Source organism: Dama dama, chromosome 12, assembly GCF_033118175.1.
Source record: "Dama dama isolate Ldn47 chromosome 12, ASM3311817v1, whole genome shotgun sequence".
NCBI classification, from domain to species: Eukaryota; Metazoa; Chordata; class Mammalia; order Artiodactyla; family Cervidae; genus Dama; species Dama dama.
The window spans coordinates 40,942,069-40,956,231 of NC_083692.1; the positions used below are offsets into that span (position 1 = coordinate 40,942,069).

The 14,163-nt window shown below is 38.6% G+C and overlaps 1 protein-coding gene across 2 annotated transcripts in view; it reads right to left on the reverse strand.

Annotated features, from left to right (window-relative positions):
• FBN1 (fibrillin 1) overlaps window positions 1–14,163 on the reverse strand; it is a 258,201-nt gene that overhangs the window by 68,903 nt on the left and 175,135 nt on the right. The window contains exons 31-35 of one of the 2 annotated variants that reach the window (XM_061157087.1): window positions 13,668–13,793; window positions 5,153–5,275; window positions 4,877–4,999; window positions 3,294–3,419; window positions 1,357–1,479 (exon numbers count right to left, since the gene is read on the reverse strand). In XM_061157087.1, coding sequence (XP_061013070.1) covers window positions 1,357–1,479; window positions 3,294–3,419; window positions 4,877–4,999; window positions 5,153–5,275; window positions 13,668–13,793 — 621 coding nt within the window. Of the gene's footprint in view, window positions 1–1,356; window positions 1,480–3,293; window positions 3,420–4,876; window positions 5,000–5,152; window positions 5,276–12,401; window positions 12,832–13,667; window positions 13,794–14,163 lie in introns of those variants that run through there. The other variant, XM_061157088.1, reaches the window with a different exon arrangement.

Genomic DNA, 14,163 nt, shown 5'->3' on the forward strand with positions numbered 1-14,163 from the left:
TTTAATATGTGCAGCTTGTTATTTTATCAAATGAGAGCAAGATGTCTCAGGGAAGCGGCGGGAGCAGGCGACTTCTGCTGCTTCCCCCGCTGGGTGGACTGGCCTCGCTGTAGCTGAGTGCAAGCGCAGACCGCATGCACGAAGATTAGTATGTTCCTTCAGTCCTACTAAGAGTCTCTTTCCCATTACTGATGCTGGGTTGAATATTTCCCTTTCAGTTTCGATTCCAAAAACGGAATTCCAGATAGTTAGGACATGGGTTTTGGCAAATGCCATCCCTGTGTAATCCTTTTGTCTATTTTGAACACTTGTGAAATATTCAAAACCAGACAAGCTGGTTCAGAGAGAGATGGGCGACTGAGGATGATACCTTCCCCTCTGCTCCTCCTGCTCGGATCTGGTAACCCTTTTGGAGGTTCTGTTGTGAAAAATGCTTTCGCTCAAATCTCATGGGATCTTAGAGCGGGCAGGGCAGACAAAGAGCAATCAGGGTGGGGAGGAGGGAATGATGCTGGTGGTGATGTGAGACGCGGAGGAGAAGGCATGGCAGTGGAGAGGTGACTTGCTGCAGAATGCTAGAGACTGACTTGGTGTCATAATAGTTTTTAGGAAAACCAAGAGAAGAAGGGGTGTCTGGAGAAGAATACTGTGATCCAGAACAATTTCAGGGAGGTTGTGATGGTGGTCATAATTGGAGAGCCACTGGGTCATGGCTTGTTTAGGTAGCTGGAAAAACTGGGGTTTTCTTGAAATCCTGATCCTATACAGGATGGAATCTGTTTCCTTAGTATTGTTGAACAGAAAGAGGATGGAGACCTGAAAATGGCTCTCAAAGTTTTAACTCAGTGCCGAAGTGAACCAAGGGACAGTCGTCTACAGAGTGCCTACTGCAGCTTTTCTAGCTTCTTCCTTACATTCCTGGAGGGTTCTTTGCTCCACAAGAAAATGATCTACACACTAGAAATAGGTGACTGATTGTTACGGACCATGTTCTCTGGCAACGCTCTGAAGTGAGTGTCTCAGCAGAAAAGTTCAAGATGAAATCCATGATCCCAGGGCACAGCCTGCAAAAGGAAACTCTCCAAAGAGAAGAAAGGGAACTACAGGAACATGCCTCTGTAGCCACAAACTTGTATCTAAGGCTACTGACTGCACCTTCAGCTCTCCTTAACTTTTCCCTCTGCACCCTCACATCTAATCAGCGCCAGGTTGGAAGAAAATTTATTCTGTGGTTCCTAATGCTTGTCCCTGCTTTTGCAACTCCACGAAAAACCTTGTATGGTCCCCGCGAGACACCAGCAGCCTGGGTCCCCTGTGACGCCTGAGAGCAGATCTCCATGCGAATGGAAGGCTTACCTGTGCAGTTCCCACCACTTCTGTCCAGTTCATAGCCGATCTCACATTCACAGCGGAACAGGCCAGGGAGGTTGTGGCAAGTTCCAAAAACACAGATGTTTGGAAGAGAGCACTCATCGATGTCTTGGGGAACAATGGAAAGGGGGAGCAATTAAACTATTGTTCTTGCTAAAGAAACTACCTAATGTAATAAGGCAAGTGATTTCATTATTAAGAAAATGAAGACTATCTGACATCAATCTAGGTCCTTCTCCTATAGGCTTTCAGATGATCTGTCATCTGTTAGGAAGTCTCCTAGGTGAGAACTTCCCTTTTCTTATCCCCTACTACATGCCAAGCAGGGGGCTAGGCATTTCACATATATGTTAGACCATTTACGGTGTTTCATGTGGGTCCACATCACTTTTGTAAAGGAAGAACCAAATGAGCCCACTTGAGACTAAATTCTTTGGTTATTCTCATCTATATATTCTTGTTTTTGTTGTGAGTTAAAATTTTAAGAACCCCAAAGTCTTTGTGGTAACTTTTATCATCAGTCTATATAGTCCTCTGTGTCCCTAGTACTATGGTGTATGTTTGCAACTGCTGATGGAGATCTAAAAACTGCAGATGCATTTTCCAGGCTTGTCCCTGCCTCACGTTAACATTCTGCTTGTGCACACAGGCACATTTTCAGCCTTGAGACTGGCTTTTAATAGCCATGATCATTCTGCCAGTGATGATTTATATTAAGAACAAACAAACAAACAAAACCTTCCCTTATAGCATTAAGGGAAGCAAAACTTTCACTGTGCCTATTTCTGTTCCCAGAGGTGGCACAGTACCTGTTTTCCTTGGATGTTTGCATTAACAAAAGTAAACAAGGCATTAGGCACATGATCAAGAGCATAATTAGTTTCTTCCCTCAGAGGAATTTTTTATCAAACTCTGCCTACTACATATAAACTGTGTGAAGAACACCCAATGGTTTCATAACAAAGAAAAGTATTTACATAGAACTATATGAGGGAATCAGGATACATGTCATAGCTAAAGATTAATTTTTGAGTTAATGTCCTACTAACAGGCAACAACTATTAGTTGAGACATTAATCAGGGTCTTGTTTAAACTTCTACTGTCAATCGTTATCATGTGTTTATTTCTACTGAAATCTTTTCAGTTTACTGTGGTCACTAATTCTTCTCAATGAGGGATGATACTGTGTTTAGATTTGACAAGCGTGGGTAAAGAGAAGAATCTTGTGTTTCCTAGTGGGATTCATCCTTAGCCAACAGGTTCTCAGGACTCTTCCTGTCTGACCAGCACTTCTCAGAAAGACAGAGCCTTATGCTGAGAGATGTTGTGACATACAGTATTATCCCTAGGGACCCCTTACTGAATGGATTTGCAAAAGACTGTTCCATGGTATGTGTATTAGATATTTAGAGACCATCTGAGACATACCCAGAACATTATTCTGTGGACAAGATCGTTCACTCTGCTGGTATTTTAAAACCTTTATTTCTAGAAACCAAACCATAGCAGAGATTAAAAACTGTGTTCCCGTATTTAAAAAGAATCCTTCACTATTAGGGCACCAGCACTTTGAGCTCTTTCCCCCAGCAATGGGGATGAATATGTTGCATTGAGTTGGTTATCCTCATTCTCCCTATGACTAAATGGGTATGCTCTTGCAAACCACCTGGCCAAAGTTGGATGTGAAGCTTAGGGCCAAGAATCTGATATTTTTCTCTGCACAAAGAGAAGTGGTCTGGCTGGACACCCAATCTCTACACAGTGTTCACAACGTGAACCAACACGTTAGATGGGAAGCCAAAACACACCTTGGTGTAAAAAAAACAAACAAAAAAAAAACAGACAAAACCACCAGGAACGTTTAAATAACCTAATCTCATCCGGCCCTGCAAAGCCCACGGCAGCATCCCCAATCAGTTACCTTCACAGGCCTTCCCATCGGCACTGGGTACAAAGCCCATGTCACATTCACAGCGGTATCCTCCTGGGGCGTTAAGGCACTGGCCGTTGCCACACAGATTTAGATTCTCAGAGCACTCATCAAGATCTACAGCCAGAAAGAAACACAAGTTACTCTTCTTAGGAGCTTTCCGATTGCTCAGGTCTGAGAACTTTTATACTTGTGAACTTCCAGAAGGCACGAGTGTCATCATAATTTCTACTTGAAACACTGAAACTCACTTTTCTCTTTTAAATGCCAATATTAAATATGTAGTGAACATGGGGTTCAGAGACAGAATCCTGAATGCTAAGTTATCTCTAATGATGTAAAGTGGGTAATAAGTTAAAGGGATCATTCACATTCAGGCTTCTGCAAGCAGGATAATCAACGTGAGGATATATCCATGGCAGGAAAGAACATGTCATGGTTTGTGCCTGATTCTCAAAATCCAGGTTCAGATCAGATGGGCAGCAAAAGACCTAGAATAGCAACTATTGAAGAGACCAAAAAGTCCTATCTACTTAATATCTCCTGAGTTTTGCTAATAATCACAGTCACTAAACATCAAACACACGAACCATACATGCCTGGTCCATGAAACTTGGAGTATTTTCTAAAAAGCGATGAGAGGTTTGTGATGACAAAACTTTACTGGGTTAAGCAAAAACAATTTCAAATATGATGAAACTTTTAGTGAGTTAAAAAAAAATCCAGGCAAATCACTTACTGGGCCTCAGCCTTTTTTATGTTTAAATTTCTTGTGAGCAGAACACTCAGGGTAACTTAATGTTCCAGGTCATATAAGCAGCTATGCTACCTAATGGCCAACGAGAAATACTCCTCAGTATCTTATTTAATGCCAGTGCCCTGATTTTAAAAAATGCTGTCTGGATACATATGGTCATGGTAAGTGTATCATCTCTTTATACAATGCTTCTAATCATATATATTTAAATATATGTGACAGTTCACATTAATTCTATGATGATGCATTAGCACTGAGAAGATGTCATTAATATGTTGTAAAACTGGAAGTGAATGAATTCTTTTCAAAGCAGTTATGAAATTCTTACTTATACCAATGTGGAATGATCACAATGACGGCTAGAGGGAAAAAAAATATATGCTGATGATCTGCTCCAGAACATCTAATTTCTTTTCCTCACATAGGTTCCTGCATCAAGTTCACTCTTGGGTTTAGTATTGAAAACAAGTCAGCAGTGAGACACAGGCACAAAAATATCAAGGCTAAGGTTTACAAAAGGTAGCGTGATTTGTTTTAAACTCATGACATCATTACATACAGTGACAAATATATCAACTATCTAACTATACATATCAATCCATCTTTGTAAATATATATTTAGTTTCTGAGAGCTCCCTGATTAATTCAGCTACAAATTTCCATTCCACAGGAATGTCATTTCAAAGAACTATTTTCTGTCCCAAATTGTCTATAAATGACCCAGCCTTCAAAAAACAAAGGATGGTCTGTCTTAAGGACATGGAACACCTTGCTTTTCTGACTGCCCTTTACATAGCTGTTTCCAACACGAGCATACCTGTACAAGTGAAGCCATCGCCCGTGTACCCCTCCTTGCAGAGGCAGCGGTAGGAGCCCATGGTGTTCTTGCAGTCTGCGTGTTGGCTGCACATGTGGGTTCCATTGGAGCATTCGTCCAGGTCTTAAGGAAAGAGGTGACACGTCATTATGAACAGAAACTATGACATTTAAAATCAATAATACACATGTTAAATTTTTCTTTACAGGAGTAAGAGTTTCATATTTATAACCCATGCAATTCATAAGAAGCAATTTCTTTTTATTTCCAACCCACCAGTGCACTTAATGCCATCTCCAATCCAGCCGGGGCTACAGCTACACTTGAAGCTTCCTGCTGTGTTGGTACATACAGCGTGCCTGTCGCAGTTGTGTGCTCCAATTTCACATTCATTGATGTCTGGGAAAATAACCAGTGGGTTAAAAAGAAAAAAAGTTTAGCACAGATGCTAAATAACTCAGCAATATTCAAAAGTTGACTTGCTTTTACACTTCTGACAGTGAAACAGAGATCGATTCAGCACTGACGTTCATACTTTACTTAAAATGAATGATTTTAAATTTCAAGATACAAAGAACAATATGATGCTACTTCTTATTGTTAACTTTAACTGTTTTCCATTTTTTTAATGTAAGTGTCCAGTTACTGCAAAACAAAATGAAACCTCCTTCCAGTTGAATATCTTTAAAAAAAGAGTGAGCTGCCTAACATTCTATTAATGCTCATGGTCATATGTTTCTATTCCCAACATTTTCACTAAATTGACTATAGAGAAATGATGCACATTGCTTTCGTATCTTATATAGACAAAGGAATACAATATTGGCATGTTAGAAAACATTTTCAATCCTATTCTATAAACTAAATATATTTTATTTTAAAAATGTAAAACATTGTGCTATTTAATCACACTTTATGTCTATAAATGTTTCACTTTAGGTATTGCTAATTCAAGCGTTTATACAGAATATTCCTTAAGGCAGTGTATGAACCATCTTTTTTGAGTCCTAGCACTTTGGGACCCAAGTCTTCTTGAATATTTCTTGTAAAACTCAAATCAATTCAAAAGAGATTTTTCAGTAGAACAAGAACCAGTCTAAAGTCACATTGTTAAAAGACTCTAAATTCTCAAAAATTCTCCATTCTTCAAAATTCCATTTCTAATTGTAGTCAAGATAGATTCTATAATACAGAAGTGTTATAGAAAGGAATATAAAGCATAAAGTGAAATATTTTTTGCTTCCTGTGATACTGTGATTTATAAGAAGAAATACAAATTAGGTCTTTGTCCTGTTTCTGGCACAGAACTCCTAAAACCCTTGGAATTTCCTACGTGCTAAGAGTGATAAAGGTGTCTTTTGTTATGTTAATGAGGTGACTTTTGGAAAGCACTTCAGGATGGGGGCTGATTGCCAAGAGAACCAATCTCTGATTCAGTTCAGTTCATTTCAGTCACTCAGTCATGTCTGACTCTTTGAGACCCCATGGACTGCAGCACGCCAGGCTTCCCTGTCCATCACCAACTGCTAGAGCTTATTCAAACTCATGTCTATTGAGTCAGTGATGCCATCCAACCATCTCATCCTCTGTCATCCCCTTCTCCTCCTGCCCTCAATCTTTCCCAGCATCAGGGTCTTTTCCAATGAGTCAACTCTTCGCATCAGGTGGCCAAAGCATTGGAGTTTCAGCTTCAGCATCAGTCCTTCCAATGAATAGTCAGAGTTTCCTTTAGGATTGACTGGTTTGATCTCCTTGCTGTCCAAGGGACTCTTAAGAGTCTTCTCCAGCACCACAGTTCGAAAACATCAATTCTTGACACTCTTTATGGTCTTCTTTATGGTCCTTTTTATGGTCCAACTCTCCATGAACAGTATGAAAAGCCTACTCCTGAGTTACACACTTTAATGTGCTGTGCCCATGCTCAGTCATGTCCGACTGAACCTGCATCTACTGCATTGGCAGGTGGATTCTTTACCGCTAGTGCCATCTGGGAAACCCCTATACACTTTTATAGTAAATTGATAGATCAAATGAATAAACTGGTTTCCTGAGTTCTGTGAGCTACTCTAGCAAGTTAATCAAACCTAAGGAAGAAGTAATAGGAACTTCTGATTTATAGCCAATTGGTTAGAAGCTCACGTAACAAACAACCTAGACTTGTAACTGGCATCTGAAGTGGGCATAACTCTATGGGACTGATCCCTTAACCTGTGGAATCTGACATTATCTCCAGGTAAATGGTTGTCAGAACTTGAGTTGAAAAGTAAGACAAGGAGTTGGTGATCATAAATGGAACTGGTACCAGAATCTTATTTCCCAAAATTAATCCATTATATAATAAAAGACGTTATAACCTCATAATCAACTTTTTCATTAACTAAGAACAGAGCTCCTAGGTATGGACGGATACTATGACTCTATATGGAAATCAACAGTTAATACAAAACTTACATCAAGAAGGCGAATCTTGGTATATGAAATGTTGCAAGAATTTTCAGCAATCACTTGAATAGTGTCATGAAAAAACCGGGCAAGCAACTAATGTTTACCCTTTTGTTTACTTAAGAAGCCCAATTAAATGGTTTGAAAGTGTTTGGAAGCATGCTATTTGCCAAATACTCCATCTGCAGTTCTGAAATGGTCCTGAGATCATTTGGCTTCTTTATAGCTTCTAGAGCAAACACAAAATACGATAATGCCATTTTTTTCCTACAAAAATACTTTGCAGTATCACTAATAAGTGAAATGAAAACATGCCTGGAAGAATGTCCTTATAGCAACATGTATTGTATAGGTGAATTTTAAAGTAACCTTGGCAGCCACATGAACCTACTGAGTTATTAAGGCAGGTCAAGAGAGGCACATACCAGGCAGCTTTAAACTTGTGACTGGGAGCTTTAACCAACTGACTAATTGAGCATGGCACATTCCAAGGAAATGAGGAGGAGGGCCAGCCGAGGGATAATAGTGGTAAATAAGCAGGGAATTCAAGAAAATAAGCCTGAACTCCAGGCTCCCAGGCAGGGCCACGGACACTTCCTTCTTCCTCAGATAATCACTCCCTGCAGTGTCCTGCCTTAATGGCCCTCCTTTATGTGTCCTGATCTCTGAGGTAGGCAGAAACAATGAATTTCCATTGCCTAAGAGTTGAAACCTCCAGATGTTAAAGAATCAAGGAATTTTCTAAGTGCAAAGAACTTAGGATATGACTTTCCTAATCCCCGATTTCTCAGAGGAGGAAACAGAGGTCCCTAAAGGCTTGAGAACTTGCCAGGGTCCCAAGGTCAGTGAGAAGAGCCTGAAGCACCTGGAACTCAGTTTCACATACCCTGTTTGATGCGCTTTGTCTTCAGCCACGGCTGCCTAAGATCAAGCTGATTTCTTCAGTCACCTCAGGACTTTGTTCTAAGTCCTGATGAGAAGTCTGCTTTCAGATATCTTGGTTGAGTATTAATAGACTTAGAGAAATATTCACTCATCTTTTCTACTAAGTACAATTTTCAGAGATGATCCATAGCCTGTTAATATAGTTATCTTATTATCTTTTCCTTTTCAATTTTCATATGACCAAAGATAATCTTTTCATGTGGGTTTTTTACCTTCCATATTTAATTTCTATTAAGAAAATAACTATTTTTTTTTTAAAAAAAGGAGGGTCTGCCTTCTTGTTTTTTTTTTTTTTTTACCATTAACAATATACAAACATAAATTTCTAATGCAAGAAAATATTTGCAGTTTCACCACATGTTTTCGGGGCAAAAAGAAATTATGTTTGCAAGAGGAGGCCATGTATCGTGGGCTTTGGAATAGAAGGAGAGAGAGTAACTCAGGAGCCCATTTGTGAATCTTCGCATAAGTCATTATCTCAATAGCTTACACTACTGGTATACAACAAATGAATTAAAAAGACTTGGTCATAAAGTCTAAAGGCATCGCTGAATAAAAGTTTTCTGCATGTGTGTGTGTATGTGCGTGTACACACAAACTATTATTCATTAACTGCTTCCATGGCAGACTTGGGCCTAAGACTGTACATCACTGTAAAAGCAAACAGAAGGGGAAACTGAGCCATAAGGGAAAGAAGCAAACAAAAACACCGTATTCAAACACACTACTCTTCAATAATGTGAAGCAAACAAAGTACATGCTTGCCAAGAACATCTCTTTCTGCACAAATGTTCTCTTTCCCCCACAAGTTCGCTCCAGACAGAAAATTCCTTTTTAAGATTAAGCACAAGCCAAGAAAAGCAAAGAAATTCAAATTTAGGGCTGACACTGCAACCTCCTTCACCCCACCAAAGCTCCCTCACAGAGACGCCAAGGTCCCGCTGGCGTGGCTCTTGTGAAGAGCAAGGGTGTGGTCTGGGCAGACCCCACGCCCAGGTCCTGGGTGGGTTCCACTTGAATCTGACATTTGAGAAAGAGCTTGTGCTCTGAGCTGCTCTGGCCTCCTTGGACAGCCAGGTCGGGAGAGGCTGTGTCACCCACTCACATGCTTGCCTGCCTGCCATGCGGGGGTCAGTCTCTGGGCATCGAGTCCAGCAGGGCTGGCACCCCGTGGAATCTCTGCGGGGAGGCGATGAGGAAGAGGACCTTAGAGTGAATGGAAAGGCCAAACATGAAGGCTGCTTGGATTTTTCAATTTGGACCCAAATTTGAGCCAAGACTATTTAACTGAACACCCACGGAGTTTTCACAGGCTAACAGCCAGTGCAGGACAATTAGCAGTGATAAGGAGCTGGAAGGAAATGAGGGCAAATTTTCACTGAGGGCTGGTGGTTTTGAGGTATATGATTCTCTTTCATGGACTACACCCACAGCAACATGTCTCCTATGAAAAGCAGAAAGACTGAAATGGAATTGTCCAGCAATCTCGCTATTAAATTTTTTTTTATTGGAGTATAGTTGAATTACAATATTGTATTAGTTTCAGGTGGGCAGCAAAGTGAATCAGTTACACATACACATAAATCCACTCCTTTTTTTTAAAGATTCTTTTCTCCTATGGGCCATTACAGAATATTGAATTACCCATGCTATTTTAACTGAAAACAATCCTGATTTTAATTGTATGTCTGTAAAGCAACTATACTCCAATAAATAAAATAACTGATATTCCAAAAAAATTGTATGCCTTACTCACTAACTGACTGAGGAAGCACCTGATAGGAGGTGGTTCTAACAGATTAGCATGAGAAAGCTAGGAGCCACCAAGAATGGCACCTAGCAGAAACCCAGTGTTCCTTCTTCCAAACCGTTGTCTGATCACAACTGTGTAGAATGAGAAGCAGAAGAGTCAGAATGAGAATCAGAACACACATTCCTTGTAATGTGTGGACCACAGGAAAACCTGTAATCCAGCCCCCATAAGCCAAGGATAGAAAAGCCATGTTCTAGGTTACAAGAAAACGTCTCTTCTCCTTTCATTAAATCGAACGTTCCCCTCAGCCTTATCCACAATTTGAACAAAGCTTAAGGAGCAAGAAGAAACCCTTAACATCTGTGTGGGCTGGGAATGTAAGTCAGTGGGTGGATTCTGAACACTGCTAAAGTGATTGGGGGGAAAAAACATGTTTATTTGTTAAAATGGAAACAATCAGTAATGACAGGGGAGCTGAAATATTTAGACAAAGCTGTAATGGAACCCAGAGGACATTTTTTAAGTTCTCATGAAACAAAATTCCTCTCTATGAAATAGCATACATATTTTTATGACTCCTTTACAAGGTACTCATTTAAAATATACATGTACATATTATACATGTACAGAAATATAAGTAGATATATTTCATTTATCTATCATCAAAATATATTTCCAGGTTTGTTCTTCATTGTGATTTGTTGCAAGGTTTCTTATCCCATTAGGCAAGATATATATCTCTATTTACATTAGTTGCCTGGGACATTATAAACACTTGTCTTTAAAGTACTATCACCAAGGTAACCTGATGGTATTCTAAGTTGTAAGTGACACTAATTTTAAACTAATAGCAGGCTAAAAGAGTCCCAGTTAGATGGGATTAAAAAAAAAAAAAAAAAAAATTTGGCTCAGATTTTTAAAAACTTGTTTTTAAGTATACCAAACTTGCTGCCAATTCCTGTTTGTGTAAGTCATTTCCAATCCAATGTGATACCCTTGGTTGTTAATAGCAGCATTTACAGAAAACCTCTTTTCTTCCTGCCCTAAGGCACCCTCTCCTCCATCCTCCACTGCAGGGCTTCTAACCCAAGGGGAACACTTGCATAACTATAGAGCACCCTGGTGATTTTCCCCAAGCTCCTGAACCAGTAAAAGAATTAGGAATAAAATTCAGAATTCTACTCCATTACATGAAACTATCATATGCCATGCTACTATGATATCAAAAAGGCCATGAAATTCAATTCTTCTCCCTACAGTACTAGCTGAATTTTATGCAATTGAAAAATCATTTTAGGCTATAATTTGAAGTGGGAAGAGGGGATGCTGGCCCTTGGGGGAAGATACAGAATATTTCTTGGACTTCAAATCCATGTTTCTGTTTATGCAATTTACTAAAAGACTGCTGTTCTTAATGTAAAACTGGGGTCATGTCATTTAATGTGGAGTACAACAGCTCTTGTACCTATAGCCTAATGTCTGTATAAACTCAGTTACAAAAAACAAGCTTTTTAATATAGAGAGTAAGATTTTCCTTCTTTAAACTGATCTCAAGCATCTTAGTAAATAGCAGCACAGAATTCTGCTAGACTAGAAGTTATGTTTTTAATTAAAATGGCCTCTAGACACTGTGTCTATGTGCCTCATTTTTTTTTTTTATGTGCCTCATTTTATAATGACAACAATAACTACTATTTAGTGACCAGATACTATATGCCAATCACTGTGCCAAGGACATTACATACATTATACCTTATTTACCTAAAATAATATTAATGTTGTATGAAAATTTAAGCTTTCTTCATGGTAAGAGATCTAAAACAGTCAACCTCTGCCCATGACTCTTTAGCTGGAATTTAGAGTATGAAATTCTAGCGATCTTTTTCTTATAGGGAATAAAGACTGTCCCATTGGATTAACGTCTCCCTTCATAAGTATCATGGTTCTCTGGGTTGAATTGCAGTGACTTCAACTTGGCCAAACAACAGTATTAGCCTCTACTAGGTAAAATGAAATATAGAACTGTCCTACCTTCCCTTGTGTTACTACCAGACCAACACCCCTTACCCTAAGTCTTAAATTGTTACTGAAAGCTAAAAATAAATCTTGAACCACACACATGCTGATATAAGCATCATTTGTACTCCAGGGAACACATGAGGACTAGAGATTTTAAACTTTGTGCCATGTAACAGAATGGAAACCTAGTCATGCTTCATATGAAGACTAATATAGTGAGCATGAAAGCATTCTAGCTACATGCTTCTTTTTATAACTTGGCTAAAATCTGTCATTTTTGAATGAACAGCAATTTATTGGTGACATCTGTATATCTACATTTTTGAAATTGCATTATTGAACAGTTTGAAATGATAGCACATATATTATAAACTTTATTAAAAAAGACTGATATAACTAACATCAATTAACATCACCACTCAGCAAGTATTTTAATGTTTAAGTTACAATGGCTTACCAAACTGGCTTTTGAAATAAAAGTCTATTATTTGTAAAGAAATTATGCGGTTAACTAATTCAGGTCCATCATGGTCTCCATCATGTGTGGGTTTTGTATTTTATTTTAAAATTTATTTATTTTTGGCTGCGCTGGGTCTTCATTGTTGCACACCAGCTTTCTCTAGTTGCGAAGAGCAGGGACTCTCTAATTGAGGCGAGCAGGCTTCTCACTGTGGTGGCTTCTCTTGTTGCAGAGCACGGGTTCCAGGGTGCATAGGCTTCAGTAGTTGTGGTGCATGGGCTGAGCTGCCCCATGGCATGTGGAATCTTCCTGGATCAGGGATCGAACCGGTGTCCCCTGCGTTGCCAGGTGGATTCTTAACCACCGCGCCACCAGGGAAGTTCCTTCACTGTGTCTTAAATTATGCTATATCCCATCATCTGTTTTATTACTTTAGGTGACTACAGTAAAACTTTATTATTCCATGTACTACTCCATCATTGCCTCAAGTTTGAAAACCAATTAACACTTAGAAACAATATTATTCACTCAGAGTGACTTCCTCCATTTGATGTTTAATTGAATAGTCGCCTACAAATATTATGAAAAGACCTTTTGTGCTACTAGTATTAAGCAAGCAAGACTTATGGTTTAATTACCACTTCATGAGATCTGCAGGAATCTATAGGGCTAAAGCAATTTAATGCATCAAAAGCACACTAATTTAAAAATAATTGAAGACTGATGAGAACTGAGGAAATATATGAATTGTAGGATGTGTTTCTTCAAAAAGTAATTTCACTTATAAAACAGTAAAGAAAGAGTTGACAATGGAGGCTATTGGGAAAAGTTGACTTTAATAAAGAGATACGAATGTTTGGTAATTATCATGTTAACAACTTTGACATAAAATGCTATTTTTAACCTCATAAAATGTTGATATTTATAGAGTTATTTATGGTGGCAATTTTTCTCATATGCCTTTTTTCATAGGTAAAGGGGAAAAAAAAAAACCTCATCTTAGATTCAATCTAAAATGTGACAAGTTTCAAAGAAGTGCAGGCTAAGTTAATGAAAAATGCTTTATAGTGCAATTAAAATATTAATAGTTTTTAAAACATATATTAATCTATAATTATGGTAGCAATCTCTTAACCACTAAAGGTTTTATTGTTCAGTTGGAAGAAACATACCTGTACAGCCTGTTTTTCCTTTTTTGCCTGAATAGCCCATATCACAGTGGCAGATAAATGAGCCTTTGGTGTTTTCACAGGTTCCACTTAGGCAGATATTTGGATTCAGATCACATTCATTGACATCTGTAAAATACAGATATTATTAATACATGTAACCATTTGTTTGATATCACTGACAGATTCTCCCTGAGATAAAGCAACTATGACAAATAAATAGAAAAGATGAAATGTTTTCACACAAATAAAAGTATATTTACATAGCTCAACTACATAACAATTACATAGCTCAATGCTTTCTACATTGAAGGCTAACCCTGCAGACTGGCTTTTTATCTGGACCACAAGAAGGAGGTCAAGTAATCAAATAAACTAATTCACTCTACGTCTGGTCCTCAACCAGAGCCTGTTTCTCTGACAGTCTGGAAAACTTTTTAAAACAGCACATTCTGTTGCAAGATGAAAATTTTAATGCAGACTGCATGATTTTAACATT